The 26,592-nt window shown below is 53.0% G+C and overlaps 9 protein-coding genes and 1 non-coding gene across 10 annotated transcripts; 5 read left to right on the forward strand and 5 right to left on the reverse strand.

Annotated features, from left to right (window-relative positions):
• Positions 1-294: 294 nt before the first annotated feature.
• Positions 295-2,623, reverse strand: BDP55DRAFT_607476 (sugar transporter). The gene is made up of 4 exons (XM_060571126.1): positions 2,165-2,623; positions 1,315-2,106; positions 907-1,186; positions 295-848 (listed from the first exon to the last, which is right to left on the reverse strand). The coding sequence occupies exons 1-4, from the start codon at positions 2,274-2,276 to the stop codon at positions 473-475; spliced, it is 1,560 nt and encodes a 519-aa protein (XP_060431367.1). The 5' UTR covers positions 2,277-2,623; the 3' UTR covers positions 295-472.
• Positions 2,378-2,787, reverse strand: BDP55DRAFT_83420 (uncharacterized protein). Its single transcript, XM_060581249.1, has one exon. It carries the CDS (start codon positions 2,713-2,715, stop codon positions 2,479-2,481), a length of 237 nt encoding a protein of 78 aa, XP_060431368.1. The 5' UTR covers positions 2,716-2,787; the 3' UTR covers positions 2,378-2,478.
• Positions 2,788-3,016: 229 nt separating this feature from the next.
• Positions 3,017-6,271, forward strand: BDP55DRAFT_83426 (glycoside hydrolase superfamily). The gene is made up of 3 exons (XM_060581250.1): positions 3,017-3,465; positions 3,517-5,411; positions 5,474-6,271. The coding sequence occupies exons 1-3, from the start codon at positions 3,405-3,407 to the stop codon at positions 6,107-6,109; spliced, it is 2,592 nt and encodes an 863-aa protein (XP_060431369.1). The 5' UTR covers positions 3,017-3,404; the 3' UTR covers positions 6,110-6,271.
• An 898-nt stretch (positions 6,272-7,169) lies between these two features.
• On the forward strand, positions 7,170-9,046 carry BDP55DRAFT_549216 (uncharacterized protein; the record flags this gene model as incomplete). Its single annotated transcript, XM_060568911.1, has 4 exons — positions 7,170-7,960; positions 8,030-8,477; positions 8,556-8,801; positions 8,855-9,046. 4 exons carry the CDS (start codon positions 7,170-7,172, stop codon positions 9,044-9,046), a joined length of 1,677 nt encoding a protein of 558 aa, XP_060431370.1.
• An 838-nt stretch (positions 9,047-9,884) lies between these two features.
• BDP55DRAFT_t126 lies at positions 9,885-9,984 on the reverse strand. The gene has a single exon. It is a non-coding gene; the product is annotated as a tRNA-Ile (tRNA).
• Positions 9,985-10,682: 698 nt separating this feature from the next.
• BDP55DRAFT_727093 (uncharacterized protein) lies at positions 10,683-12,119 on the reverse strand (the record flags this gene model as incomplete). Its single annotated transcript, XM_060579244.1, has 5 exons — positions 10,683-10,902; positions 10,957-11,468; positions 11,525-11,629; positions 11,681-11,872; positions 11,925-12,119. 5 exons carry the CDS (start codon positions 12,117-12,119, stop codon positions 10,683-10,685), a joined length of 1,224 nt encoding a protein of 407 aa, XP_060431371.1.
• A 2,610-nt stretch (positions 12,120-14,729) lies between these two features.
• BDP55DRAFT_83537 (uncharacterized protein) lies at positions 14,730-17,033 on the forward strand. The gene is made up of 5 exons (XM_060581252.1): positions 14,730-15,023; positions 15,080-16,189; positions 16,242-16,503; positions 16,555-16,766; positions 16,819-17,033. The coding sequence occupies exons 1-5, from the start codon at positions 14,976-14,978 to the stop codon at positions 16,843-16,845; spliced, it is 1,659 nt and encodes a 552-aa protein (XP_060431372.1). The 5' UTR covers positions 14,730-14,975; the 3' UTR covers positions 16,846-17,033.
• Positions 17,034-18,092: 1,059 nt separating this feature from the next.
• BDP55DRAFT_549163 (ribosomal S13/S15 domain-containing protein) lies at positions 18,093-18,857 on the forward strand (the record flags this gene model as incomplete). The annotated part of the gene is made up of 4 exons (XM_060568908.1): positions 18,093-18,294; positions 18,379-18,411; positions 18,555-18,601; positions 18,684-18,857. The coding sequence occupies 4 exons, from the start codon at positions 18,093-18,095 to the stop codon at positions 18,855-18,857; spliced, it is 456 nt and encodes a 151-aa protein (XP_060431373.1).
• A 182-nt stretch (positions 18,858-19,039) lies between these two features.
• Positions 19,040-20,308, reverse strand: BDP55DRAFT_83530 (uncharacterized protein). The gene is made up of 3 exons (XM_060581251.1): positions 19,759-20,308; positions 19,463-19,701; positions 19,040-19,400 (listed from the first exon to the last, which is right to left on the reverse strand). Exons 1-3 carry the CDS (start codon positions 19,897-19,899, stop codon positions 19,325-19,327), a joined length of 456 nt encoding a protein of 151 aa, XP_060431374.1. The 5' UTR covers positions 19,900-20,308; the 3' UTR covers positions 19,040-19,324.
• Positions 20,309-20,468: 160 nt separating this feature from the next.
• On the forward strand, positions 20,469-23,057 carry BDP55DRAFT_548975 (VRR-NUC domain-containing protein; the record flags this gene model as incomplete). The annotated part of the gene is made up of 2 exons (XM_060568890.1): positions 20,469-20,983; positions 21,038-23,057. 2 exons carry the CDS (start codon positions 20,469-20,471, stop codon positions 23,055-23,057), a joined length of 2,535 nt encoding a protein of 844 aa, XP_060431375.1.
• Positions 23,058-26,592: the final 3,535 nt, after the last annotated feature.

Here is a 26,592-nt window from a genome sequence, read left to right on the forward strand (position 1 = left end):
GCTCCCGCTGAGAAGCAGGTAGAGCAGCCAGAGAAGCATGAGAATAACGTACGATGACTGTTGTCTATTTGGCATATCCGTAGATGCCTGAGGATATCCAGCTCCAGTCCTCAGCTGAGTGTTGTGAATCCTAGTCGTGCAGATAGCAGGCTTTATGCACCAATAGCATCGCTCGTCACACTGCAACCAAGCCAATAGTCTCTTACAGTAATCGGCAAGATGGCGACAAACATCCCCTCTGCTCTTCAACAGATATTGGTAAGAGCTTGTTTCAACTTACAGTCGTTGGCATGTGTTGAACCATTTTACGGGGTTGCCTTCAATTAGAACAGATTGCGAACCTCAGTGAAAAGATCAAGTGCGACGAGTAATCTTGGATGAGATGCATTGGATGGTACTACTACTTTACTAAATGCAAGATGGGTATTGACTTTGAAGCTTCAAAGCTTCTGGATTCGTGAAATGCGATGCATTAAACTCTGTGTTCAGCATCGCTCTGGTACTGCCTCTTATCTTCATCGTCTTGATGAGTGACCAAGGCCTCAGTCTTCTCGCTCACAGCAGCCGCAGGAGGGACCGCAGCGTCGTCACCATCAAAGATAACAGCCATTTGCTCCAAGGTATGTCCGCGGGTCTCAGGGTAGGCGAAGAAGACGGTGATCCAAAGGAGACCAAGCATCACAATGAAGACGATGTAGTACTTCCAGTGGATAGCCTCCAAAGCAATGGGGTTCACAAAGGTGTTGATGAAGATGGCGACGACGGTTGAGCACCAGGTGACGGTGAGACCACGGGATCGGAGGCTGAACTGCCAAATCTCGCAAGGGTAGGCAGTGAGGAAGGGAGTCCTGTGTAAGGTTAATGATCGGTCTCTTGAATCAACTGCTAGATTATATGGAGACTTACATGGCAATGTCGTATCCAGCAAAGAAGATGAACAAGAATGGGATGACCGAGGATCCGATGGCAGACGACTGGGTCGTGGCAAACGAACCGCTGAGGCCAGTAATGATGATGAAGCTCACCAACATGACGCTGGCAGAAGTCAAGAACAGGAAGCGGCGACCCAGCTTATCAACGCTGGTGGCAGCAGCGATAGCCCACAGCAGGTTCCAGACGTTCAAGCAAGCCGAAATCAAGGTCTGGTTCGTGACCGATGTGACTCCAATCGAGTTCAGGATAACTACACATTCGTTAGCACGGTCTATTCTATATTACCACCTATTGAAAGGTTTCGAAAGGATGGAACATCGTACGGGCTAGGCATATGTTAGCTATTGAGACAAGAAATAAATGTTTCCGATTAAGACTCACGGAGATAATATGACACCACGCCGTTACCAGCCCACTGGGCATAGATACCGAGAGTAACAGAGATGAAGAGACGGTGACGGTTTCCTGGTGTCTTGATCATGTCGGCGTACGAAGCGCTGGCAGAAGCCTCCTTCTCCGCGGTGATGGTGGCCTGGATCTCCACAACCTGGTAGGTCACTAAGGGGTCGCTTCTGTTGCCACCTGCGTGATGCTTGGCCAGAATCTCGGTAGCCTCCTCAACGCGCCCAACACTAATCAACCAACGAGGACTCTCGGGCGACATGAGGAAGCCAGGCAGGGCAACGAAGGGTAGGACGATCTGGAGGACGACGGGAATACGCCAGCACCAGTCCGAGGCAATGTTCCGGCAGGCAAAAGTGACCCAGCCGCAGAGGGTACCGCCGAAATACCAACCGACCATGAACAGGGCATTGGCGATGGATCGTTGCTTCGGGTGTGCGATTTCGTTGATCAAGAGAGGAGCCGAGTTTCCGAGCCATGAGGCAGCAATACCGATGAAAAGACGAGAGTAGGTGAATGTGACCTCGTTCTGAGCAGCCGTTTGCATTACGACACCGAGAACCAGGAACAAGTATCCGACGTAGACACCAGGCTTGCGACCCCAGCGGTTGGAGCAGATGGCGGCGATGGGGAAGGCGATACCGTTTCCGAGCCAGTAGATACCTGTGATCCAACCGAGATATGCGCCGGAGGGGTTGTGCGTAAAGGCGTTCCATCGAGGTAGGGCGAGGAGACCGCCCATAATAGATCCATCGTAACCGTTGGCAGAAGCTGGCGTATTCGAAGTTAGTTACGACAGGCCACTCAGCGTTGAAGTGAGTCTACGCACAGAACAACACCATAGACAAGGTGATAAAGTTGAGCTTCCGCAAGTGGGCGTGCTTCCACCAAGGCAGGTCATCGCCGGGGATCACGGCCAAGTCTTCGACAGGTTTACCCATGTTGGCGTTGGGTTTGCAAAGTCGGAGGAAAGGCTGGCAAAAGGAGGAGAGACAGAGGGCTTCAAGTTCGTGAAGGAACTCTCAAAGATATTGTCGTCAAGTTGTCGGGACTCTTTAGAGCCTGTGAGCGCCGTGAAGCAGGGTCACATCACACAGTCCAGGGGGGGAAGAAGGCAAGGTCTATATACGATCGATACTCCCTTCACAAGTGACAACAGGGGAAACAAGCCGGAAGTTGGATTGCGCTTTGCGTACGAAAAAAAACCGACGAGGTGGAGCATGGCATCCCGATGCCCCGGTCGTCGCGTGTTCGTCCGGAACGCAGATTTGGGTCGGATGGGGGATTGGGGGGCCAGAACTCTCCAGTGTCACGCCCCATGGAGAAAACGCTCCCAATGCAAGCTGTCGCGGGGGCCCATACGACCCACTTGACAAACATTGGGAAAAGCGCTTTACGAAGTAGTCGTAAGGTTGGTCTGGAGAAAGGAGGAAACGGGGGCGGAGAATTGAGTCAGTTCATGCTTTGATGTGACGGGAATAGTCAGAGTTGAGGTCTTGAAGTGTCAGGAGACTAAGGAAACTAACACCGAGGCGGAGAAATATGTTCTTGGCTAATGTTGGCTTGTCAAAGCTGGATCTGCTTCAGACCAGATAATGCACCGTGCCTCACCCCACTAAGCCATGGCAGTTGAGACCGGCTTCAAACCATTTCTTCTATTTCTCCGCCTTCGAAACCATTTCCCCATTGTGACCACAATGTCGGCGCGTCAGGTCACCATCCACGCGACTCTGAAGCAGTAAAGTGGACAATGAAGACCCAGAAAACTCACTGATTCAAGTGAAGTTACGTCACGGCCTTCGGAATGCGATTCTTTGTGCCCAACATGTGGATCAGAACCCCGCGGTCGAGGGGAGACACAGAGGCCATGCTGGAGACTTGGGGCTCCCCGCGTTGGCTCCGGATTGAGACGCGCCGCTTGATCGGCTCGATTCCTCTCTTATTCAAATGCTGGTGCCTTAAATTTTCTTCTTCAGACGATTCTCAGATCTTGTTGTTGAAGTTCGCCTGTCTCTTCACCGTCTGAACTGTTTCCAAAGACCAGCTTGCTTTCTGTCACACGTTTCACCATGGATGTCGAAGCACTTCTTGAACAGCTCACGCTAGAGGAGAAGATATCACTCACAGCTGGTAAGTTACCAACAACTGTTACCTAGAGAGTAGATTCTAACCAGACTTAAGGCGTTGGCTGGTGGCACACGGCAACAGTCGAGCGCTTGGGAATCAAGCCTATTCGTCTCTCCGATGGTCCCAACGGCGTTCGCGGTACACATTTCTTCGACAGCACACCTTCCGCATGCCTACCATGCGGAACCGCCATCGGCGCAACATTCGATGTCGAACTCGTCCAAAGGCTCGGTCGGCTGCTGTCAGATGAAGCTCACGCGAAGGGCGCCCACGTCCTGCTCGGACCTACAATCAACACTCAGCGTGGCCCCTTAGGCGGACGTGGCTTCGAGTCATACTCCGAGGATCCGGTGCTGTCTGGCATCCTCGCCGGCAACTACGTTAACGGAGTTCAAGAGTCGGGCGTGTCAGCCACGTTGAAGCACTTCGTGTGCAACGATCTCGAAAGCGAGCGCATGGCCGTCAATGCCATCGTAACAGACCGCGCCATGCGCGAGATCTACTTACTTCCTTTCATGATCGCCATTGAGATGGGTAAGCCCCGCGCGATCATGACCGCCTACAACAAGGTCAACGGCACACATGCGGCGGAGAGCAAGCAGATTCTGCAGGACATCCTGCGCGACGAGTGGAAGTGGGACGGACTGGTCATGAGCGACTGGTTCGGGACCTACAGCACATCCGAGGCTATCAAGGCCGGCCTCGATCTCGAGATGCCAGGCCCTAGTAGATGGCGCGCCGGAGCTCTCTCTCATGCTATCATGTCTAACAAGGTCAAGCGGTCAGAGCTCGACTCGGCGGTGCGAAACGTCTTGAAGCTGGTCAAGCAGGGCCTTGAGAACACCTCAATCCCGCCCAACGCCCCGGAAACAGAGGCGAACACACCAGAGCACATTGCTCTCCTGCGCGAAGCAGCCGCCAAGTCCCTGGTCCTCCTGAAGAACGAGAGGAGTATCCTACCCTTTGACAGGAACAAGAAAATCGCCGTCATTGGTCCCAACGCGAACATCGCAACCTACTGCGGAGGCGGTAGTGCTGGACTGAGAGCGTACAATACCGTTACTCCCCTGGAGGGCGTTAAGTCACTCGCCAGCGATGTTGTCTTCTCACAAGGCGCCTACGGCCACCAGTCTCTTCCTCTCCTCGGCAAGGCCCTCAAGACACCAAACGGAAAGCAAAAGGGCTTCGTGCTCCGCATCTACAACGACCCCCCACCAAAGGACACCGCGAGCTCGGCCGACAGCCGGAAACCGCTAGAGGAGCGCGTCCTCGACGACGCCAACATCTGGTTCGTCGACTACGAGAACGCCGACCTCAACCCCATCTGGTGGGCCGAGACGGAGGGTACCCTGGTCCCCGAGCGATCGGGAGAGTGGGACTTTGGCCTGTCGGTCCACGGCACCGGCGAGCTCTTCATCGATGGCAAGCTTGTCGTCTCCAACGTCGAAAACCAGCGCCTCGGCAGCAGTTTCCTCGGCTGCGGAACGGTCGAGGAGACCGGCACCATGCACCTGGAAGCTGGACAAAGCTACCGCGTCCTGGTGCGCTTCGGCTGCTCGGCGACCAGCAAGGTCAAGGCCTCCGGCACTGTCGACTTTGGCCAGGGCGGCGTCCGCTTCAGCGGTTGCCCCAAGCTTGAGCCTGCTGTCGCAATTCAGGAGGCTGTGGAGGTCGCCAAGAGCGTTGACCAGGTCGTTGTGTGCACCGGTCTGAGTGGCGAGTGGGAGTCTGAAGGCTTTGACCGGACGACGATGGCTCTGCCCCCGGGTACCGACGAGCTTGTTGCGGCGGTGTTGGCGGCGAACCCCAACACGGCTGTGGTCGTTCAGAGCGGCACGCCGGTTTCCATGCCTTGGATTGACCAGGCCGGCGCTGTCTTGCATGCTTGGTTTGGAGGCAACGAGTCCGGTAACGGTATTGCGGACGTCCTCTTTGGAGAAGTTAATCCGGTAAGTTCTATCAAGTTCCATTTTCAAGCGTAAGGTTGCCCTGCTAACAAGCTACATGACAGGCCGGAAAGCTTCCCCTTACAATGCCGCGCCGAGTGCAAGACAACCCCGCAGCACTGAGCTTCCGCTCAGATAACGGCCGCTGCTTGTACAGCGAAGATGTCTACGTCGGCTACCGCTGGTACGACACGCTTGACATTGAGCCCTTGTTCCCCTTCGGACACGGTCTTTCATACACGACATTCAATGTGTCTGATCTCGAGGTGTCCGATACATCGGTCCAGACCAACGATCACGCCAACGGCAACAACACAATCACGATCCAGGAGGCGGATAACCTCCTCGTCCGCGTCAAGGTCGCCAACACGGGCTCTCGTGCCGGTTCCGAAGTCGTTCAGGTCTACGTTACACCGGCGGCACGCACGCCCCTGACCAGCACAACTCGTGATACCATCACCCGTCCCAAGAAGGAGATGAAGGGCTTCGCAAAGGTCACCCTGGAATCTGGAGCCAGCGCTACGGCAGAGATCTCTTTGGATGTTCTGCGTGCGACGAGCTACTGGAGCGAGATGGAAGACTGCTGGCGTAGCGATGCCGGCTCGTACGGCATTCTTGTGGGAACCAGCAGTCGTGGAGTCTTCCTCGAGAAGACCGTCAAGGTGGAGAAGTCAAGGACATGGAGAGGATTGAGGGCTTAGAAGACTAGACTTAGACATGCATTCTGTACATAAATAGTTAGGACATTAGACATGATGTGTTGCAAAGAGGATTAAATACCCCTCAGAACGTATATTCTGCTCTTGAGAGCATCATGAAATCATACTTCAAAGCTAGACACGGTTGATAATAATCAAAGCAAGCAATTGTCAAAGGACTCTGATTTCTTAGACGCCCAAACTTGAGACATCTTCGCAGAACCTCACGTTAACTGCTTAAGCCGAGAATTTCCATGTGCTATTTTGATTCCTGCCATCCCACTTTACGGATACAATCTCAAATCCGTCGGCCTTTCGCCGCGATCACTCATCAACAGACCTCGGGCGTTGCCCGAGTCATCCCTGGTGATAAAACATCTTCCGATCACGCGCAAAGCTACCATCCCATGTCTAACCCCATTCGAGAGTGGAAAATCGGCTGGGGACCCCAGAATTTATCGGTCGGGGCCACAACGCGCCTCCATTGAGTTCCTTTGCCATGGGAATTAGCGTAGGGATCGAGTGACACTAAAAGGGAGCATGTCACCCCCCCCTTTCATCCCATTTCTCCGCATTCTTCATATTTCTCCCCCTCATTTTCCTCTCCACGTTTTCCAGAAATCCCGGCAGTATGGGCGCGGCACCACCATCCCTATCGGTCCGAAGTCCACCAGCATGCGCCGTCGCTCAAGCACTCAGGCTGCGTCCGTCAGCGTCTCGCCAACTGCGATTCGAAGGGCTACTAGCAAAACGCCAGACGAAACCAGTTCCTCGTCGGCGGCGGCAGTGAGATCGAGCATCGCCAGCAGAGCGTGCGACGCTTGTCGTGCTCGAAGGAGGAAATGTCACTTTGACGGGTCTTCGCCCCATGCTGAGGGACCGTCTCCGACGCAGTGTCGCGATTGCTGCAGACTCGGCATACCATGCAGCTTCCTGGTGCCCACGAGGCCGCGGGGGCCTAAACGAAGGTAAGAAGATCCGGGGTAGCAGGGGGTTTCGTTCTGTCTGTACTTTCTGCCCAGAGCCACTCACTCACTGGCTTGGCAGGAAACGGCTCCCATCAATGTCTGATCGGAGCGAGAGTGAGCTACCCAATGAAGCGGAGGTTCATCATGTAGAGGCAGTCGAGCAACAGTCTCAGCAAGCTCCCGAGCCTGCAGTGAGCATTGAGCCTGTCCTCGTCTTGCCAGACCAAACCCCTCCTTCGAGACCTTCACAGGTCAGGTCTCCGTACGACCCGTCTCATCCTGTCCCTCATGGCCCATCTCCGCGTGCGGCTATTCCGGCCCAGACGGAATCGCCCTCGATAGCCAGCGCGGGATTCCCAACAGATGAGTTGTGTTCAAGAGCACTTATACACATCCTTATGGCAGATTATCTCGACTTGGTCTATCCATTGGTCCCCGTCGTTCATCGGCCTAGTTTCCGCCATGATCTGGCTACAAACCGCGACATCACCGACCCGGATTTCTTTGCTGTCCTGATGAGTTTGGCCGCGCTCACAGTCGGACTGTTGCCGTCGCGCTTCCGTGACTACAGAGCAGTTGACCCTGAAGCTGCGATGCGCTTCGAGAATAGAACGGCAATGATCAACTGCTGCGCGGAGATATGCACTCGACAACGGACTGCAAATTACTGGGACCACATCAACCATCGGAAATGGGCAGTATGTTACGTCCTGTCCGTCGCCTGTTTCCAGACTGGCCAAGTTAACCGGAGCCGGATGTTCGATGTGGAGTATCTGCAAGTTTCACGACTGCTTGGGCTGCATCGCATTTCCGAATATGAGGGTCTCAATTGTATCGAGACTCAGTTGCGGAAAAAGGCCTTTTGGATGCTCTTTTATGGCTATGCGTAAGTCAAATCCTCATACCCTCTATATCTCCTGCCTCGATTTTGTCATGTGAGGCTGACAGATACCAGACATACCAGAGTTCAAGCAGGCCGCTGGGAGCGGCTGACATACTTTGGACCTGGTGAGCTACGCGAGGTCAACTACGAAGCTCTCATGCCCCTCGACATCGACGACGAACACATCTTCAGAGACAGGATCCTAGACCCCGTCTCTCCAATGGCATCGCACGGCCCACCATCCGCCCACACGCAGGAACCCCGAGCGACCTTCACACTCACCAGCGGCTTCATCATTCACTCCCGAGTATTCCGCAAGGGTCTCCAGGAAGCCATAGCCACCTTGGGCTGCGAATGTGAACTCCGCCGCACCCCCGCCGCCCGTCTCGCGCGCATGCGCGATCTTCTCCAAGAGATGAGATACATGCTCGACGATGTCCCGGGTCCCATGCGGCAATGGGCTTCCACCGAGAGTATTGATGCGGCCCCCAGTACGCCGCGGTTCGACGAGGAAAGGGCTGTTGCCGTATCGAGCTATGGTAGCCCGGCTGACTATAGCCATGCTACGGAAGCCGGATCCTACTCACAGGTGATCCAGAGCCAAGCCGAGATCATGAGGGCCAATATCCACGTCACACACCTGTGGTTGCAGAGCTTGTTGCTGGAACAGATTGACGGTGTCACTCAAGAGGGCGCGATCGCCAACCCCTCGACGACTGCACGTGAGGAAGTGTCGGCGGCCCTGAAAGCGAACTGGGCTGAGCGTGAGGATATTTGCCGCCAGATGCTCCACTTGCTACATAGCATCCCATACGTTCACCTAGAGCCCAATGGCCTGTATTTGGTATGCCCAAACCTTGACCCCGTTATTGGACGGCTTACTAACGTACGCTTTAGGCGTATAAGGTTCGCGATGTAGCTGTAACGCTGCTCAACTGCCCATTCGAAGCCCATGAACGGCCCGCCCGTCGTGCGGTAGAATACATGCGGGACTTTACTCGCGCATTATCGCGGCTCGATCGAAGTGAAATTGTAAATACAAATTGTTTGAAAAGCTGGATCGACATAGATCGGGAGCCTGCGATTTGACAGGACGACCTCCAGCATTTCGGCGTTTGATAAGTGAGACGTAGATCTCGCCAGGACATACTCGAGACTTGTGCCTGTGGGATGGAGGGTCATACGGCGCTGCGAATTACCAATCAGGTGTCTATGTCGACGGCATTCAAAGTCGTTCATAATGCAATCGTTACCAGGCAAAACCTATGTCTCGCGAGAGTGGATGCAGAGCTGAAATGACATTTTGAATGACTATGCGGCCAGGAAGATCCAGGACACAAAAAACCAATCAAGAAGACTGACTCCGGTCATCCGAAAGCAACCCGGCGACCAGTGCCCCCAAGACGGGCCGGTTGACCCACATCTCCGGCATTTTGGTAGGAGGGATCCGGAGAGAGATTCTTCTTTAGAGGCCATGGCATTAAGCTTATACATGCTGAGAGTCCATACAAGCATGCCGTCACAGAAGCAAATGAGAGGGTATGCCAGTGGATTCATGGTGTCATCACAATCGGATCAACTGAGAAAGCACCAGACCTTCCTGCAAAACAAGTATCTACATTGCATCAGCGAAGATAATCTGCCTCATGATTCGGCATGCCAAGATCGGGAGAAACGGTTCAGTCGAGTTCACAGGATGGTACTAGGTAGGGTAGTCAAAGGTCGCATTCAAACGTGCGTCGCCAGTTGACAACTCCTCCTTCTGGCAAGTCCTCCCAACTTGCTGTGTTACGTTGCGACTGCACCGACGTCCACGCGACTAAAAAAGAGCTTCAAGAACTACCAGCAAGGTCCCAAGTGACTTGGTGCTCAGAAATCATCTTAAGGAACAACTAAGTCTTGGATTGAGACAAAACGGGCAAAAACCTGAACCCGGAGAGGTTCGAACTCTCGACTTTGAAGAAGCATACTGCCGTAGTGATCACGAAGTATAAGCATCACACTCTAACCAACTGAGTTACGGGTCCTGGATGGCTGAGATCCACCGAAATGCATATTTATCAGGCAACGTTGCTTGTTTCCCTTGTGTTTGCTTGAGTTGCAGGGCGCCAGGATGGAAGCATGTTTGTCGTGCTTGCAGGGTTGCGTCGCAGCTTTGCCAGGAACAAAGACGTGAGGGGCTGCTCTAAACAAAATGGCACAAAGGCAACGAACAGTCTGTGGGTGCAATTGAAAGTCTGGGTTGCAAGTCTGGGAAGCACAAACTTTTGAAGGGGATTTTTCATCTCCCCAAGTTTTTTCCCGGAGAGACCAAGTGGGCACTAATACCACCAATGAGATATCTTGGTCTTAATCCCTGACCCTTCTGGCTTTAGCTGTCTGAATCGCCATGTCAAGCCACAATTTGAGAGCCTCGGCTCCTTCAACCGTTGCTGGGCTGTGACTTCTGATCTGTTCGGACATCATGGCTTGGATCACGACGATTGTAGACTAAGAGAACTAAATGTGGGAAGTAAGATAGATTTCATTGTCTAGATATATTTTATCATCGACAGCCGCTGTTCAGAGTACCAAGTAGGAATAAGTTTCGCGCTTAGAAACCAATACTGAAAACAAATATCAAGTCATCATACCGCCAACGCCATACCGACTGAGCTAATCGCTCCATCACCCATGCTTTGTTATTATTTCCTACAAATTCCGCCTCCTTATATTGTTACAAAGATCACTCCATGTCCTTTCTCGATGGTCGGTAATCACTTTCCTGCCCTGCGAATGAGAAACGTGGCATGTATCTGGGTGGTGGAGAATTACCCGAATCTGTCGCCGTTGGCAGCTCGACTGGCGCAGCGGCGGGTGCAGCAGGGACCGCAGCAGGGGCTGTCGCCTGGTTGTCCGGAGCTTCGACGACGACACTAGGAGCTATAGACGAAATGCGGTGGTCGCTGGGACCTAGGTCAGCGGAGACTGAAAATAGCGGCAAAAGAAGAGAAGCTTACTAGTATGTCTGCATGCCGTTGACGGGATGGGAGAATCCGGTAGGTTGGGGGCTCAGTTGAGGGGAGAATGCCGTGGGAGTGGCATTGTCACGATAGGGACCGCTGAAGTTGCTGTAGTGACTGCTTCTCCATCCCTGAGTTGCCGGGCTCTTGGGTTGCATCGAGTAGTTGAGCTCCGTGACGGCGGGTTGGGATTGTGCCGGGGGAGGTGCCTGGTATGCGGTCGAGGTTCTCCGGTATGCGCGGTTGATGCCGCCTCGTCGGCCGCACAAGTATACTAATAGGCCTCCCAGGAGCAGGAAAGCTAGAGAGCCAATCACGATACCGGCGATTTGGCCGCCGCTTACACTGTGATGGTAGTTGTTGATGACAGCACCGTTGTCGGAAGAGCTGGAGCCGCCGTTGGTTGCCTTTGGAGCATCCGATTCAGTTGGGAAGGGTTCGCCCGGAAGAATCTGGGTGGTTAGTGGAAAGGCTGCTTCGAGCTGTTTGTCGAGGGTCTGAGTTGAGTTCTGAGACTAGTAAGTATAACCGATCCTTTTGGCAACCTTGGGCGGTTTCGTCTTACTTCGTTGATCACACCAATCATCTTCTCCTTATAGCATGACCCCGGGGCACCGCAGTAGTAGAAGATCGGAAGCGTGTCATTGACACGAAGTCTGTACCGTGGCATCTAATTCATGTTAGTGCCAACACTAGCTTCATCTCCATGTGCCGTACTAACATCATTCGTGATGGCCTTGACCGACTGGTTTCCGCTGTAGAAGCCCTCGCGACCAATGTCAATGTACTCGTATGGTGTGCAAGGGAAGCCAAACTCGGCTCGGATAACCGAGTGAGCATCTGGGTAGAAGATCCATTCGATAGTATCGCCAACGTTGGCTTCCGTCTTCGCGGGCGAGAAGGCAAACCCAGACTTGTCACAGTTTAGCTAATGTCAGGTAGTTCTTGATGATCTAGTCACCTACCGCTCCGACGGCAATAGTATGCGTCTGCGCGGCGGCAGCAGAAGCGCTTCCGGTCGCCGAGGCCAATGCTGGTGTCCCGGTAGCTATAGAAGTAGATGTTGTAGAGGTGAGGAAAGGCGAGATTGTTATTGTCGGCAGCACCTGAGCATTCACGATGCCTGCCAAAGCGGCAACTCCCAAGGTGAAAGACTGCATTTTATCAAGAAACTGTGTTGTTCAATCACAGGCTTGAGATTGGGACCAAGCAATGGTAACGAGGAAGAAACCAAAAGAGAGGACAGCTCGAAAGAGGAGGGGAAATGTAACGTGTGAGGGCCCCATGGCAATACTTATTGCGGCAAACATTCTCACGTACTCACCGGGCCGGGCTGACGATGGGGCTGGGGCGGGGTGACTCGGGCCCGATGGCTGAGACCATCAGACTGCATGCTGCTCGAGAACTCCGCCCAAAGCATGCATGAGAGACCCGTTGGCTTGGTGCCCACATGGCAGAGACTACCTTGCATCTTTTGTTTTGACTGCCTTCTATGTTGGGCGCAGGTAGCAAAGGAAAGTGGCGGATAACCATGCAGTCATGTGTCTTGAATCTTGACGGCGCCCTCGACACATCCTCTATTGAGCATCGATCGACGAATCGGCCTTCGAAGCAAGGGGGGGTTCTCGCCGCGCCCTACGCTCATAGATGACCTGTTTGGAGGAAATCGAGAGGAAACAAAGGCTCGCAACAAAATTGAGAGGCTTGCTACTGTCAGGAAATGCGCGCGAAGGACCGAATATGGCGTAACCATGAGGTCAAACGTAACATGCAATTTTCTTGTGGTACTTGAAGTACTTTGGAGTAAGGTCAACAGAGAAACGGATCAGTTGACCATATCCAGAGAAAGGCTCAGAACCAAGACAGGTGATACTGGAGGAAAACGGGGCAGTTGGCCAAGTCGGATTGACTCAAGCAAAAATTCAGAAACGATCCTTCACAAAAGACAGTTGCCACAAGGAAACATAGGACGAACTGCCGCGAGAGACCTCTTGAAGAACACGAAGCTCGTTTATCACAACATGGACACTGGCGGTTCCTTACATGTTCGCTTCTTTAGTCCAGATTTCAAATGCGCTCGACCGGCTCTCACCTGAACAATGTTTGGTGGCGCCTGTCCCACAGACAGGGCCGTTTAGGGAAGCAAAACCACGCATGATGGTGGTCCCTCGCTGAGCTACTTGTCATGAGTCCGGACCAACAGTCCATGTGGTAGGACGCCCTCAGCCGGACCAGATGACGGAAGGTCCGAAACATTGCACCATGAATAGATATCTGGAAAGAGGGTGATGGAGGGGCTGCCCTGGTTACCTTTATAACATAACCCTGCCCGTCTCCCTTCCCTGCGGATCCAACCCAATGCAGTGCTCATCTCAAAAGATCACCAGCCAGACGGCTTTTCTGCGGTGATACAGCAAAAGTTGCCTTACGATAGACCCAAGAAACAACTGACGTCCCGATTGAGACGAGTTGTGTCCGGACAATGTAGGCGCTAAGACATTATCAGGGTCCTAGTGTTGCACTAGCGTTGAGCATCGGGCTCTGGGGAATAGATCCAGGGCTGACAGTGAGACAATGTTCGGAAAAACAGCCGGCCATCCTCCCTTGGTTTCGGGTTTCTGGGAGCAGCTGTCGTCCACAATTAGACGATGTCAAAAGTGAAAGCCACGAGCAGGATGGCAGCGCCAAGGTGCGGGACAACGGCAGCGCTCTTAAGGTCATGAGTGGCGGCTTGTTTTGTTTGAAAATGCTGACTGCATGGCTGAGCCATGGTAGGGGGCCTGGGAGCAGACTCCAAGCTGGGAAACACACTTCTAACTGAGTTCGTACTCGAGAAATGGCGAGTGAGAGCTTACCTGTATTGTTGCAGTCATCTCCCTATGAGAAACCCAGGGCTGACTGACGAGGGGCCCGGCAGGCTGAAGCATGTTTCCCATAGAGATTCCCTATACCAACAGCCAATGAATTAGTAGCAGAATGGGCACCGAAGCCATGCCTTAGTTTCTAGCTCCTTGACATGGAAGCTGCTGGAGGTAAAGCGAAAGGATTCCGCTTGGGCGAGAGCACAGCTACCGCACAGACCAGCTCGCTGACGCGCAGCGGCTGACGGGATTCCGAGACTCTTCGGTACGCGCAACTTCGGTACATGGGGACCGGAGGAAGTAAGGTTCGAGATCAGCCGCATGCGCAGTGAATCTTCGGGAAGATTTTTGAATTGAATGGCCAAGTGGGTGTTGCTGAATCATAGACGCTTGCGCCAGACGTGGGCGATGGAGGCGGAAGTATTGATTGGAAGGCGTCCCATGGAGAAGGCAGGCGTCGCGAGAAGATATCTAAGTGAGATTGCCATCTTCGATCGAGGCTCAAGAAATTAGAGCCACTGGTTGAAATCAGATTAGATCGCCTATACAGAGTTATCGAGGGGAGATCTTCGGAACCAGATACTGCATGCGCGAAGCAGTGTCTTAAAAGAGACATGTATTGGGACACTGAGAATGAATGTAAGATATCTCGGGAGACGAACTGATTCAGCCTATGACGAGCAACGGCCAAAACCTGTGAGAATACCCAGATTAGATTGAACCCTGGATCAGAGTCCACGAGAAGAAGTTAGTAGTGTCTGCACAGATAGGTTGATGACATTGTTTGCTGACTAACGCATCGCGACCGGGGATCACCTTAGCGCGGAAGCAGACACCTCAAGCGGGCCCAAAGGTCTGGACAGATCCACTTCAACCAAAGCTATTGGCCAATCACGTCACAGTTTCAGAGCTTGACCTCTTCAGGGAAAAAAGTTCCAGCCTCGCGCCTGTGGACTGGTCGACTGCGCCTCTGCCTCACGCGGCAATCTTCAACTCCATTGTCAATCGCCTTTTCTAGCCTGCGTTGCCCATCGTTAACGATTAGCCTTATCACGCCACGCGCAATCGCAATCATGAACGGCGACGGCTACTCTCGCGGTAAGTCCATTCGTCGTCTGAAAGACCTGACTCTACATGTGTTTCTGTGTCTAACCAATGCCTTATGGGGGAAAAGGCCGAGGAAAGGGATCTCGCGACTATCCGGTATGTGTCCAAACCTTCTACGAGCTGCTTGCAACCATAGCTAATATCTGGTACAGAGAGACCGTGATGATAGACGCGGTGGTGATAGAGACAGACACCGAGACCGAAGACGTTCCCGTTCCCCCTACGACCGAAGCTCTAGACGTCGCGAGGACGAGGACAGTTACGCGACAAGTCGTAGCCATCGCGAGCGCGAGCGTGAGGATAGATACTCTGGGCGCGAGAGACGTGGTGGAGATCGAGAGTGGGATCGCGACCGCGGATCTTCCAGACGCGATGCTAGAAGAGACGACGACGATCGCCCGCGGAGAGATCGCGACCCGTACGACGACAGACGCCGAGGCGGAAGAGACAGAAACGAGGATGCCGGGTTCGGCCGCCGTGAACAGCAACAACAACAACAACGCCAGCGTAGCGCGACGCCACCTCCCAAGAAGAGGGAGCCAACACCTGATCTGACAAACATCACTTCAGTCTTGGAGCGCAAGCGACGTTTGACTCAGTGGGACATCAAACCCCCCGGCTATGAGAATGTCACTGCTGAACAAGCCAAGCTGTCAGGCATGTTCCCTCTGCCCGGTGCTCCTCGCCAGCAACCCATGGATCCCAGCAAGCTCCAAGCCATCATGAACCAGCCAGGTGGCCAAGTCAACAGTGCCGCGCTGAAGCCGAGCAACTCGCGCCAGGCTAAGCGTCTGCTCATCAACAACCTTCCCCCATCCACGACCGAAGAAACCCTCCAGAACTTCTTCAACTTGCAGCTGAACGGCCTCAACATTATCGAGAGCACAGACCCTTGCACTAGCTGTCAGGTTTCAAAGGACAGCTCCTTCGCTGTGGTTGAGTTCAGAAACGCTTCCGAAGCCACTGTAGCGCTGGCTCTAGATGGAATCTCGATGGAAGCCGACGATGCTACAAATGGTGCAGCGGGTAGCCAGGGCCTCGAGATCCGTCGTCCGAAGGATTACATTGTTCCCGCGGTGGTTGACGACGTCCCATACGAGCCGGGCGTCGTTTCCAACACGGTGATCGATACTCCAAACAAGATTAGCATCGTGAACATGCCCCCTTACCTTTCAGATGAACAAGTCTCGGAGCTTTTGGTGTCGTTTGGCGAGCTCAAGGCGTTTGTTCTTGTTCGTGACAGAAGCACAGAAGAATCTCGGGTAAGCTGAGTCCCGGTTGGTCGTCTCAAAATCATACTGACCATTCATGCAGGGCATCGCATTCTGCGAGTACGTTGATCCAGCAGCTACGGACGTGGCCATTCAGGGTCTCAACGGTATGGACCTTGGAGACAAGAAGCTCAAGGTTCAGAAGGCCAGTGTCGGTGTAACTCAAGTTGCTGGAGTGGAAATGGGAGTCGCAGCCATGTCTATGCTGGCTGGAACGACTTCAACGGACTCTGAGGAAACTCGTGTTCTGCAACTCCTGAACATGGTTACTCCAGAGGAATTGATGGACCCCGACGATTATGAGGGTAAGCGACACTTTCTAGTTTTGGTCTTATGCACATACTGACAACCTGCAGAAATCAAGGAGGATGTCCAGGAGGAGTGCGCCAAGTTTGGCAACGTTCTTGATATCAAGATCCCTCGTCCTGTGGGGGGCAGCAGACAATCTGCCGGTGTTGGCAAGATCTTTGTCAAGTTCGAGACCAAGGAGTCGTCCAAGAAAGCGCTCCAAGCACTTGCAGGACGCAAGTTCGCGGATCGCACTGTTGTTACCACGTACTTTCCCGAGGTGAGAAGAGCCCCAGTATGACATCGCGAAACACTTACTGACCCTGCTGTAGGAAAACTTCGAGGTCGGTGCCTGGTAACCGTTTTTATTCCGGCACAGGGAACGGGGGAGATAACATAATCAAAAAGGCAAGGGCTGGCGGAAAAGGAACATTCAGGCCGATCATACTTTGGCAGCCTTGTAACCACTGAAAATGCTGTACCATAATTCCGCGATGCGGGCCGCGGACGACAGGGACGGGAGCATCCACTGAGTCGCGAAATTGCAGATGACTTGCGGCGGCTATGAGCCGGCGCGGTGGATAAAAAGTAGGGGTGCTTTATAAAAACTTCTTGCTGAAAACCATGGTTCAAGGCGTTGGCTATACCTAGTACGTCGTACTAGCATCAATGAACCCCTTCTGAGCGTTCAACATGGGTTGAAGCTCAGAGGTCGTCCTGTCTCTATTTTAAAGATGTCTTGCCTACACCGTTCTCCCGATCATTCCGTCACCAAAGTTGCAAGAGTTCGTTTGTCATTTGTTTTGATTTACTATCTGTTCCAAGACTACGCGACATTCCAGATCGATTCTATGTCTGTGATTTTCTACTCCGCGTCACTTGAGGCGCAAGATAGACAACATATCGAAGAGTGGTAGACCTTTACTACTTGTTAGCTTCCCTTTCATTGTTGTGAATGATTCAGAATGAGAGCGAAAGTGTGCAGAATCAGAAGTCCTGTTCATTCATTAAGCCCGAAGACTTTAAAATAAGAGGTACCAGAAAAAAGTAATAATGGAGGATCATCATTTGATGCGTAGGGAAAAGATGAGGCGTTAAAGTGAGAAATTCTTACCTGGGAGAAAGGATGTACGACGACGCCGCGAATTAGCAATTAGTGGCATTGCATCTGACTTATTTGTTCGTCTCTTAGAGAGATGAAGTTGAGGGAACAGGAAGAAAAATCTTGAGCTCACGAAGCTTGAGGTAAGCAAACTAATGCACGGACCAAGGAGAGGCTGCATGGCCCCATAACTCCGGCCCATAAGCGGGTCCTCCAAATTTTCCCAGACCAAGCCCAGACGGGACGGCGCAAATCCACGACTGCAGGCTCTGCATCCAACCAGACACGGCAAGAGCAACACTTTACCAGTGCAATCCAGCGGCTGCCCTAATTAAGCGAGATTTTCCCGCCCGCACAATCCACCCCGTCCACGCCGAGCGACAGCCCGCCCAAACATATCGCATTTGATCGTGAACTTTTTTCCCTTCCCTTCTCAAATCCGACCAGCGACCGACCGACTGACCCCCTCGACTCCAGCCGACAACACCACAAACCACCGTCAAAATGGGCCGTCTTCACTCCAAGGGAAAGGGTATCTCCGCCTCTGCGGTCCCCTACAGCCGCAACCCCCCTTCGTGGCTCAAGACCACCCCCGAGCAGGTCGTTGACCAGATCTGCAAGCTGGCCAAGAAGGGTGCTACCCCTTCCCAGATCGGTGTCATCCTCCGTGACTCCCACGGTGTTGCCCAGGTCCGCGTTGTCACCGGTAAGTCGGAATCGAAATATCCCAAATTCTCTGCAGGAGAATCAAAAATAGAACTTTGCGACTGACTATTTTCGCGATCAATAGGAAACCGCATTCTCCGCATCCTCAAGTCCTCCGGTACGATCTCCGTTAGATGAATACACCAAGCGGCGACTTCGATGTCGAAAGATTATCAAAACCGTCCGCGAGGAGCAATCCTCTTTACCGCATTTAATGCGCCTCTGCTTGGTCTAGGCTGACAGAGAGATTATGATGAACAGGCCTCGCCCCCGATATCCCTGAGGACCTTTACATGCTCATCAAGAAGGTACGTCAATTGCTCCGAGACGGTCGTCTCTGTCTGATTCGGCGAACCCCCGGGCGGATAATTAATGAATCGTGTGACACAGGCTGTTGCCGTCCGCAAGCACCTCGAGCGCAACCGCAAGGACAAGGACTCCAAGTTCCGCCTCATTCTCATTGAGTCCCGTATCCACCGTCTCGCCCGCTACTACAAGACCGTCGGTGTCCTCCCCCCTACCTGGAGATACGAGTCCGCCACCGCCTCCACCATCGTCGCTTAAGCGCCTTTTAACCGCTATTACGAACGAATCGATGGGTCGTCGCACGACGCGGTGGAATCTGGTCATGGAGTTGGGGTATTAGGAAAGTGCATTTAGAGCTCTGATGCCAGCTCTCTAGGCCCGGTGGCCGCGCGGGGGGTTCACGCCGCCGAGGAGGAGTAAAAGTTTCCCTGCATGTCACTCAAAAGAAGTAGACATAAAACCAAACAAAAATGAGGAAATTCTTCTACGGCAACGCCAGTGTCTATTGAGCTTTTTTTTTACGGGTTGCTACGAAGAATCAAGAAGTTTTTGAACCGTGGTATCATTCGTATCGTCATGACCTAAAGCATAATGCTCAGAGTACTTATTGCAAAGACTTTTCTGCTTCCTGAACGCCTAGCTCAATGCCAACCAAATCATGAGTCCATCGTCCCAAATGATTATGCCATTCAAGCCCAGATATCGCCTTGAGACGACCCAGCAGCTCAGGCAGAAGGCTCGTTTCTGCGACGAGACTCCTCAAGAAGGAAATTGCCCAAAACATGAAGAGGGTTAGCAGGCCTAACGGACCACATTGTCAGCCACCATGTCATGGGTTATAAACATGGAATGGCAATCCTTACTGGTTCTTGCTGATAATCTTCATGCCCTCGAGCAGAGCAGCAGTGACGTGGTTATTGATGTACATGCGGGCACTGTCGCCATGCTCTACCGCGCGATTGGGGATGTTTGTCGCATTCGTATCCGGATGAACAGAGCCAGCACGAGAGCTGGCCTCGCCATTGACATTGCGACTGGGAGTACCAGTTCGAGGAGCAGGGCTAGGAGCACTCGGGGCGACCTGCGGGATCGGAACGGGAGACTGCGATATTGAGATTAGCGCATCGGTTTGAAGTGGATGGCTTTCCTAGAATCATACTGAAGCAGGTTCGCCAGCATCGGCCATAGGGACGTCGAGGCCAGCAGCATCGGCCATGGTCGTGGTAGGCGCAGGAGCAGCCGTAGAGTCTGCAGGTGCAGTGGCTTCCTGGGTTGTGGGCTCTGCTGGGTTGGACATCATGAAAGACGGAAGATGGCTGAAGACAATTGGTCGAGATTGTGATAACGCGCAGACTCCCAATCAGCAAAAGAGCAGGTAGGTGTCCAAGGCGAGATTCGTCGGCAGTTATAGATAGGCAATTGAGATTTGTTGATTACCGGGAGCTGTGAAGTTTGCGATCGCAGATGCAAGATGCTCAAAGACGAAGCTTCCAAAGGATCAAGATACACTAAAGCGGTCTTGAAAGGTTGAAGTGAGGCGATCGAAGAAGGATGGGTTGTTCTGGAGCTCAATCCGTATTTTGAGGGTCGGGGAAGTCATCGATTGATTGCGGGGGAAGTTGCGACAGTCGGGAGGCCCTGACGATGGAAGGAAGCTGTTGTCGTGGGGCTGCAAGAATCAGAGCTCATTTACGCGGGGTCACCTGATCTCGCGTTCATTTGCGCTTTCCCCCCTGCGGCAGCCTGTTTCCTTCGCGTCTCCATTACACATGACGCCACCAAGGCAAACTCCAATGATCATCTTCGCAAACTCCGCTGACGGAAACAAGAGCCATCTCTCTACAATGTCGGAACTGATCAATTCGTACTATGGATGCCTTCGTACAGCGGCTACCACGCCCGAGATCACAGCCTTCCTCGAGATCTCCCACGAGACCCTCGCCGCTCGGTGAGGAGAGGCCTGCAAAGAAGCTCAAGATCGAGATCAAGGACAGCGACTGTGACGATGACGATGATGAAAGCAAGTTTGAAGATGATGAGGCTGACACCTCTGGCCTGACCGTCAATGATGTTTCCGACGTAGACGACGAAGTCAAGCACCGCACTCGGCAGACTGACATCGAGAGCACTTTGCCACCCATCCAGTTGGACAAAGAAGCAATCGAGGAATACGAGTTGATGAGGAGCTCTCAGGTCAGCGTTGCTGAAGATGAGCCAGCAGCTGCGCCTAAGCAAAAATGGGTGAGGGGCAAGAGCTCCATCTACGTGGATGCTTTCAACCTCGCCTTGGACACTGTCTTGGCAGATGAATCCCATTTATTTGACGCTAAGGAATGCAACGTATTCGAGCAATGGAAATCGCTGGGCTACGAGGCCCAGTATCTGTGAGTTTAGCCTACTCCCGGACTTTTTCTTTCCTTGACTGATGCCTTCGGTAGTTATGTGCGCTTGTTCTTGCGTAAGACTTCCGCATGGCACCGTCAAGACCGCCTGGGGTACTATAGCGATGTTTCGGACCCTGAAGCCGCCATCACATCTCTGCAGAAAGTTAGAGATCTTCCCGAGCCAGACGCTCCCGCAAGCAGCAATCCTGTCGAAGGGGTTGATCTGGAAGAGTTTAGCTTGGACGACACATTCACATTTGCCGATGCTTCTGAGGAACACATCACGGCCATCGAGGAGGCAGCCTCACTGCTAAGCCTAGACGAGCTGAAAGATCTCGCCAAAGAGGCTAAATTCCAAGGACGCAACAAAGCGGACTTGGTGAAAGCGCTATGCCGAACGGGCTATCAACAGACCGGTCTCTTCGCCCATGGGCTACAACGTTCTGGCAGCGGCGAGTCACAGACTGCTCGAGGTTTGATGCGAGAACGCCACGACGCTCCACCGCACCTCAACAGACAGGACTCGAATCAGACACGGCACTTTCTGGAAAAGATCAGGATCATTACGGGCCCTTGCATTAGACTATCGCCGCTAACGTACAAACTCTTCGAAAGAGTGCACTTAGTCTTCTATCGGTCGACAGAATGGACTGAGAAGTCTCTAACGGCTATCATTCTTGCTAGCATTGCACGCCGGAATTACCCAGAGTACATCGTCTGCCGAAGTACGAACATCTTTGCTTCCCGGAGACACGTTCTCGAGTTCGAGTCAGCAGTTCGCGTTGAGGCCGAGGTCGACCAGGTCTTGGAGTTCAATGGCTCTCCGGGTGAGGCAGGTCTTCGCAAGGTCGTGGATGTCTTCGATCGCGTCTACCCTCGGTGGAAAACACTTTTGAGTGAGGAGCAGGACAAGGAGAAGCGAGTATATGAAGAAGGCGAAGGCGCCTACTTGAGAAGATTTACGCCTGTCCATTCCTACACTCGCATTATCCACAAGGCAGCATACGTGTTTGGAAAGTTGAAAGATCACGAACGTGAACATTCTATTCTCACCGAACTTCTCGAGCAGCACCTATTCCACCCTGCTAGGCGAGGCAGTTGGTACCAACGAAAAGCCCTCTTGGAAGAACACTACATGTATGCACTAGATGCCAACGCAGTGTCTGCCAATCCAGATGTCCAGAAGAAGTATTGGAAACGAATTGCTGCGACAACTTGCGAGACAGCGCTGGAGGACAAGGAATGTCATTTGATTTACCATTACGATTTGCAGAAACGTCTTCTCAAGCTCGAAAAACAGCTCCGCATCCCACGACGACTTCAGCACGACTTTGGCCACGTTCGTCTCCAAAAGCCCATAGAGCATACCGTTGAAGGCATCCAGGTGATCAAAGAGGACCGCCAAGGCAGGAATGGCCGACAAGCAAGCACGAAAACGATTTGGGTTGACGAGCTAGAGGAAGGCGGCGAGTGCAGCGTTGAAGAGATGTGCCTTAGTTGGTACCGAAGCCAGGGCTACAAAGGTTACCACGCCGAGGGAGGCATCGTGCGCACCCTTTTCGCCTATCTCTTCTACGACATTCTGTTCCTTTACATCCCAAATGTGTTTCAGACAGCTTATCAGACATGCCCTTTGGACCTGCACACGGATTCGTTCTATCCGACGCGGCTGTCCGAGATTAATCACCGACTAGTCGAGATAGGCAACGGCGGTGCGGAAAGGATCATCCGCGAGGTCGACGCCAGAGAACGCGAACGACGGACGTGTGTTATCGGCCTCAATTGGGACTACGACGTTGAGGATCTTGTGGAGCTGGTCGGGTGCTTCGATGGTAGCGCACTGGCCGCTCTCTGCAAGGTGATGGCACAGGAATACCGACAGCGGGGCGGAGGCCTGCCCGACCTCATCCTCTGGCGGACTGAGCCGAAAAAGGAATGTATGTTCGCTGAGGTCAAAAGTGCCAATGACCGTCTCAGTGACACTCAGAGACTATGGATCCACGTTCTCACGGGTGCAGGTGTGAAGGTAATACTTTGCAACGCCGTGGCCAAGGAAGTCAGAGCTGTGGATTGAAGACGTCCTCTGAGTCCTCAAAGGCCCCTACCTGCCGAAAGATATTTTGGTCCACTCTTATGGGTACCCTTTCGGAATATTGCGTGGTGTTACGGGAAGCGGAGATTGCTTTGAAAGCTCAGCGCTTCCCGAATCCGGGAGATGGGACAATATCCTCGTGCGTACTATGTGCCAGCAGGAGCAAAGCACGCCGGCTTCAAGGTCAAGATTTCTTGAAATTGGAACTGTTCGTGGAGCCTATCTCCTACCCGCCGAATCAGCCGAATTATCTCGAGGGCGGGGAGCCGAAATACGACATATGGCAATGCCAAAAATAGGATCTGATCTTCAGCGATTCGCAATCACTTTAAACCCATGGAAGCAAAGAAGGACGAGAGAAGACTATGAAACGGCCGGGTCGCCACTTAAAGCTGCACCTAAGCTCTGTTCAGATTACCGGTCAAAAACAAGACACGTCGAACAACCAGTCACTCATCTATGATTGGTAGTTCACGGTCCTGTTTCAATCTGATCATTTGACAAACTGTCGAATGCCTTGGCTCCCGTTTCAGCATTGCCAGGGTCTACAACTCGTGGCGCCGGGGAGAGGCTAAATCTGGTATCAGACTTCGAGACATCCAGTCAAAGGCGACAACCGGCAGACAGGGCTTGTTTTGGGTCGGAGATTTTCTGAATCACATGCAGCCAATCACGCAAAGTCGTCGAGAGTCGGGACTTTGGGAGATGACTTTGGGCGGACCCTTGCGTTGCACTGAGTCGTCGGAAGTAGGACAGGCAATGAAATCTCACTTTCTCACCGAGATTGGCAGACGCAGCACCGCATGTTGGCCTCCCCAAGGCTTGCAGCAGTCTCGATTTTTGCCCCTCCCCGCGCTACTGATGCCGCATCTTTGGGGGTGGAGGTCGTTACACTCGCGGTTGGTCTGGCGTTTCGTTCTACTGCGTGTGTGGGCTAATGTGGTCCAGACATGCGTCCTAAACATGCTGCTAATGTACGGGACGACGACTCCGTACGTAGTGCCATTTCATGCCTCTATGATCTATCGACCTTCTTCACCGCCAGATGACAGAAGTCGATAGCAACCTCCCAACATAGGATTCACTGTTTCTAGCAACAGAACATTACCGGCATCTTCCCTCAAGACAGCGCCAATCCATCCCGTCTTTCGTCTCTTCTCAACGCAGATCCACGTTTGCCCGTTTTCGAAGCAGAAGGCCGGAAGATTCCAGCTCTGTGGGAGCAACTTGACTTGTGACGGACCTTTTTGCGATGGGTGACTCTGCGTCAAGGGTCGAAAAACCAAAAGTCACAGACGCTTCGCCTGGCCCCTGCCCACCACAATCCCCACACCAGCACGCCGGCGCTTAACCCCTCGGCCAATCCGCTGCCTCCCCGCCGACCGTTGGTGATGGTCCTGACGGGAACCGGGATACCGCAAACCCCCTGTCATTCCCGACGTCGAGCCAATCAAGACCCCGGCTGTTTTGAGGACAGGCGCTTAGCAAAGTGAGGTGACTGGGGGCCCTCCACGGCTTCGCTCCGTACGCGACCACCCACCCCCATGCAGTGCCCGGGTGCCGGGTCGTACCATGGCCGGATCCGGCAAGGCGCTTCAGGCCGCTTTTGCTGGTCCTTTACTGAACTTCTTCCTGAGTGGACGTTTCGCCTGCTTGGTACTTTTCTTTGGCTTGACGACACGCCCTTGACTGCGTCTGAGTTGTTGACTCTGTCCCATCGCGGGTTCCGAAACGCAGTATTCCTTGGATCTCAACCGCGAAGCTGCAATAGACGCTTTCTGGGACAGTCTGGGACAGACGCCAAATAAAGAAAAGAAAACAAAATCGCATACTCAATATGCGCACCGCGGGGTGTGCATATGCGCATCTGTATGAGTGCGAGGCAGTCATAGAGCTCGTCAACCGTGCCCTATCCCTTAAAGAGCGATGAAAAGGTTAAGCGGACCACGAAGGAGGGGAGGGGGCTGTAAGGAACGAGCCTGGGTAGACATGGGTGCGCCTTTCTACACTTCAGTCATCACCGCATCGCCTGTCACGACTGCAACACCAAGCCACGACTAGCAGCGGGAGGAGGAGAATGACGCCCCGGCGGCAGGAGCAGCATCTATAGTGCTGTAATGTGATGCCCGCTCTCCGGCCGGGACTTGACGCATCACCGCCGAACGATCATCCCCCATCCCAACCCCATTCAGCCTACCTTTTGCCGGGTGGTTGCCCCCCCATCCCCTCCGGTTCGATTGCACCTCTTTCCAAGGTTTTTCTCACACTGGACTACTGAAGATCGACGGCTATTACATCGATCCCTCATGGCATCCCCCTGCTTGGCGTGCTTTCCCATCCGATGGGGAGGGGTTATACAACTCGGCTTTCAAGAGAGTACGCCAAATTGAATAGTGTGACGGGATGAGATGGGTATGATGAAGCGAAGGAGCAAGACAAGGCGGACGGGATGGCATCCCCCATCTCCTCAGCGGAAACCGAGGCGGGGGAAGAAGAGTACCGGTGGCCAGCCAGCTGAAAGTGAAGACGAAGTACGGTCAGATGGTCAATTATGGCGCCCAGTCATACACTTCAGACTCTACCTTATGTAGGATCTCTGGTTGGAAGACTGAGTAGACATCCCAGGAAGTGTTCACGGCTCTGAACTTGGGATCAACACCATGGATGCGAGGAACGGGAACAATATTTTTATTCTTGGGAGATCATGAGAATCTACCCGTTTCGTAGGCGACTCCACCCGGCCGGCCATCGCGGCCTCGTCTCCTTCTCCCCGCTAGAGCGCGGGGCCATAACAAACCCACGATGCTGGCCGCATCAAGGGCCGCGCTGCACGAGGATGTCGGCCGTGCAACGAGAAACAAATAAACACAGACACATACACATGATCCGTCACAAATGGTCTTGCGGTGAAGGAGTTGTTATCATACTCATAAACCACAGTCAGGTTAAGGTATACACAGTAATGCTGATATTAGGCTACCTGGCTCGCTGTGTAGTAGGTATCTTGACCTCCCCATAGATCTCTCCTCCCCATCGTCCCCAATAACTTCAAAGACGCATTCAACCTCCTCTCCATTCAGATAATCAATTCCGCCCACCCAAATAGTTCCTGGTATCGAACATGAGCATCGTAGAGACGCCAAAGAACTCCGTTTGGCCCGGTCCCAAGCGAGGACCGGTAGATGATTTGAAACAAAAGACCAACCAGTTCCCTTCTTTCTTTCGCAACATATTCCTTGCGATGAACCAAATCACTGGTTTCACCCTCATGTTTGCCGCCATGTCATGGTGTGCGCCAGTTTGTGTACGCTAAGTTACTTCCGTTAAGTCATATCGTTGTTGAGTCCCTCCGTGGGAAGAGCCTGCTTCATCACATGTCCTGCTTCTCTTTTTTGTGGCGCTAGGCCTAGGTCGTCAAATGGTGCTGCATTTTGCTGAAAAGTAACGTTGTTGAGGCGATGGTGATGGTAGGTAGAACAAAAAGAAAATAGATCGGGACATGTAGTGCCGATGTCGT

Source organism: Colletotrichum godetiae (genome assembly GCF_030913485.1).
Source record: "Colletotrichum godetiae strain CBS 193.32 chromosome Unknown BDP55scaffold_14, whole genome shotgun sequence".
NCBI classification, from domain to species: Eukaryota; Fungi; Ascomycota; class Sordariomycetes; order Glomerellales; family Glomerellaceae; genus Colletotrichum; species Colletotrichum godetiae.

Excerpts from the sequence above, each read along its gene's own strand:
- BDP55DRAFT_607476 (XM_060571126.1), bottom strand. The coding sequence starts at position 2,276 with ATGGGTAAACCTGTCGAAGACTTGGCCGTGATCCCCGGCGATGACCTG. Across the intron at positions 1,187-1,314 it reads CGTGGTGTCATATTATCTCC|TAGTTATCCTGAACTCGATT; the intron begins GTGAGTCTTAAT and ends CTAACGAATGTG. Across the intron at positions 849-906 it reads GCTGGATACGACATTGCCAT|GACTCCCTTCCTCACTGCCT; the intron begins GTAAGTCTCCAT and ends AACCTTACACAG.
- BDP55DRAFT_83420 (XM_060581249.1), bottom strand. The coding sequence starts at position 2,715 with ATGTTTGTCAAGTGGGTCGTATGGGCCCCCGCGACAGCTTGCATTGGG.
- BDP55DRAFT_83426 (XM_060581250.1), top strand. The coding sequence starts at position 3,405 with ATGGATGTCGAAGCACTTCTTGAACAGCTCACGCTAGAGGAGAAGATA. Across the intron at positions 3,466-3,516 it reads GAAGATATCACTCACAGCTG|GCGTTGGCTGGTGGCACACG; the intron begins GTAAGTTACCAA and ends ACCAGACTTAAG. Across the intron at positions 5,412-5,473 it reads TCTTTGGAGAAGTTAATCCG|GCCGGAAAGCTTCCCCTTAC; the intron begins GTAAGTTCTATC and ends GCTACATGACAG.
- BDP55DRAFT_83537 (XM_060581252.1), top strand. The coding sequence starts at position 14,976 with ATGCCTTATGGGGGAAAAGGCCGAGGAAAGGGATCTCGCGACTATCCG. Across the intron at positions 15,024-15,079 it reads AGGGATCTCGCGACTATCCG|AGAGACCGTGATGATAGACG; the intron begins GTATGTGTCCAA and ends TATCTGGTACAG. Across the intron at positions 16,190-16,241 it reads GAAGCACAGAAGAATCTCGG|GGCATCGCATTCTGCGAGTA; the intron begins GTAAGCTGAGTC and ends CCATTCATGCAG.
- BDP55DRAFT_83530 (XM_060581251.1), bottom strand. The coding sequence starts at position 19,899 with ATGATGTCCAACCCAGCAGAGCCCACAACCCAGGAAGCCACTGCACCT. Across the intron at positions 19,702-19,758 it reads ATGCTGGCGAACCTGCTTCA|TCTCCCGTTCCGATCCCGCA; the intron begins GTATGATTCTAG and ends TCAATATCGCAG. Across the intron at positions 19,401-19,462 it reads AAGATTATCAGCAAGAACCA|GCCTGCTAACCCTCTTCATG; the intron begins GTAAGGATTGCC and ends GTGGTCCGTTAG.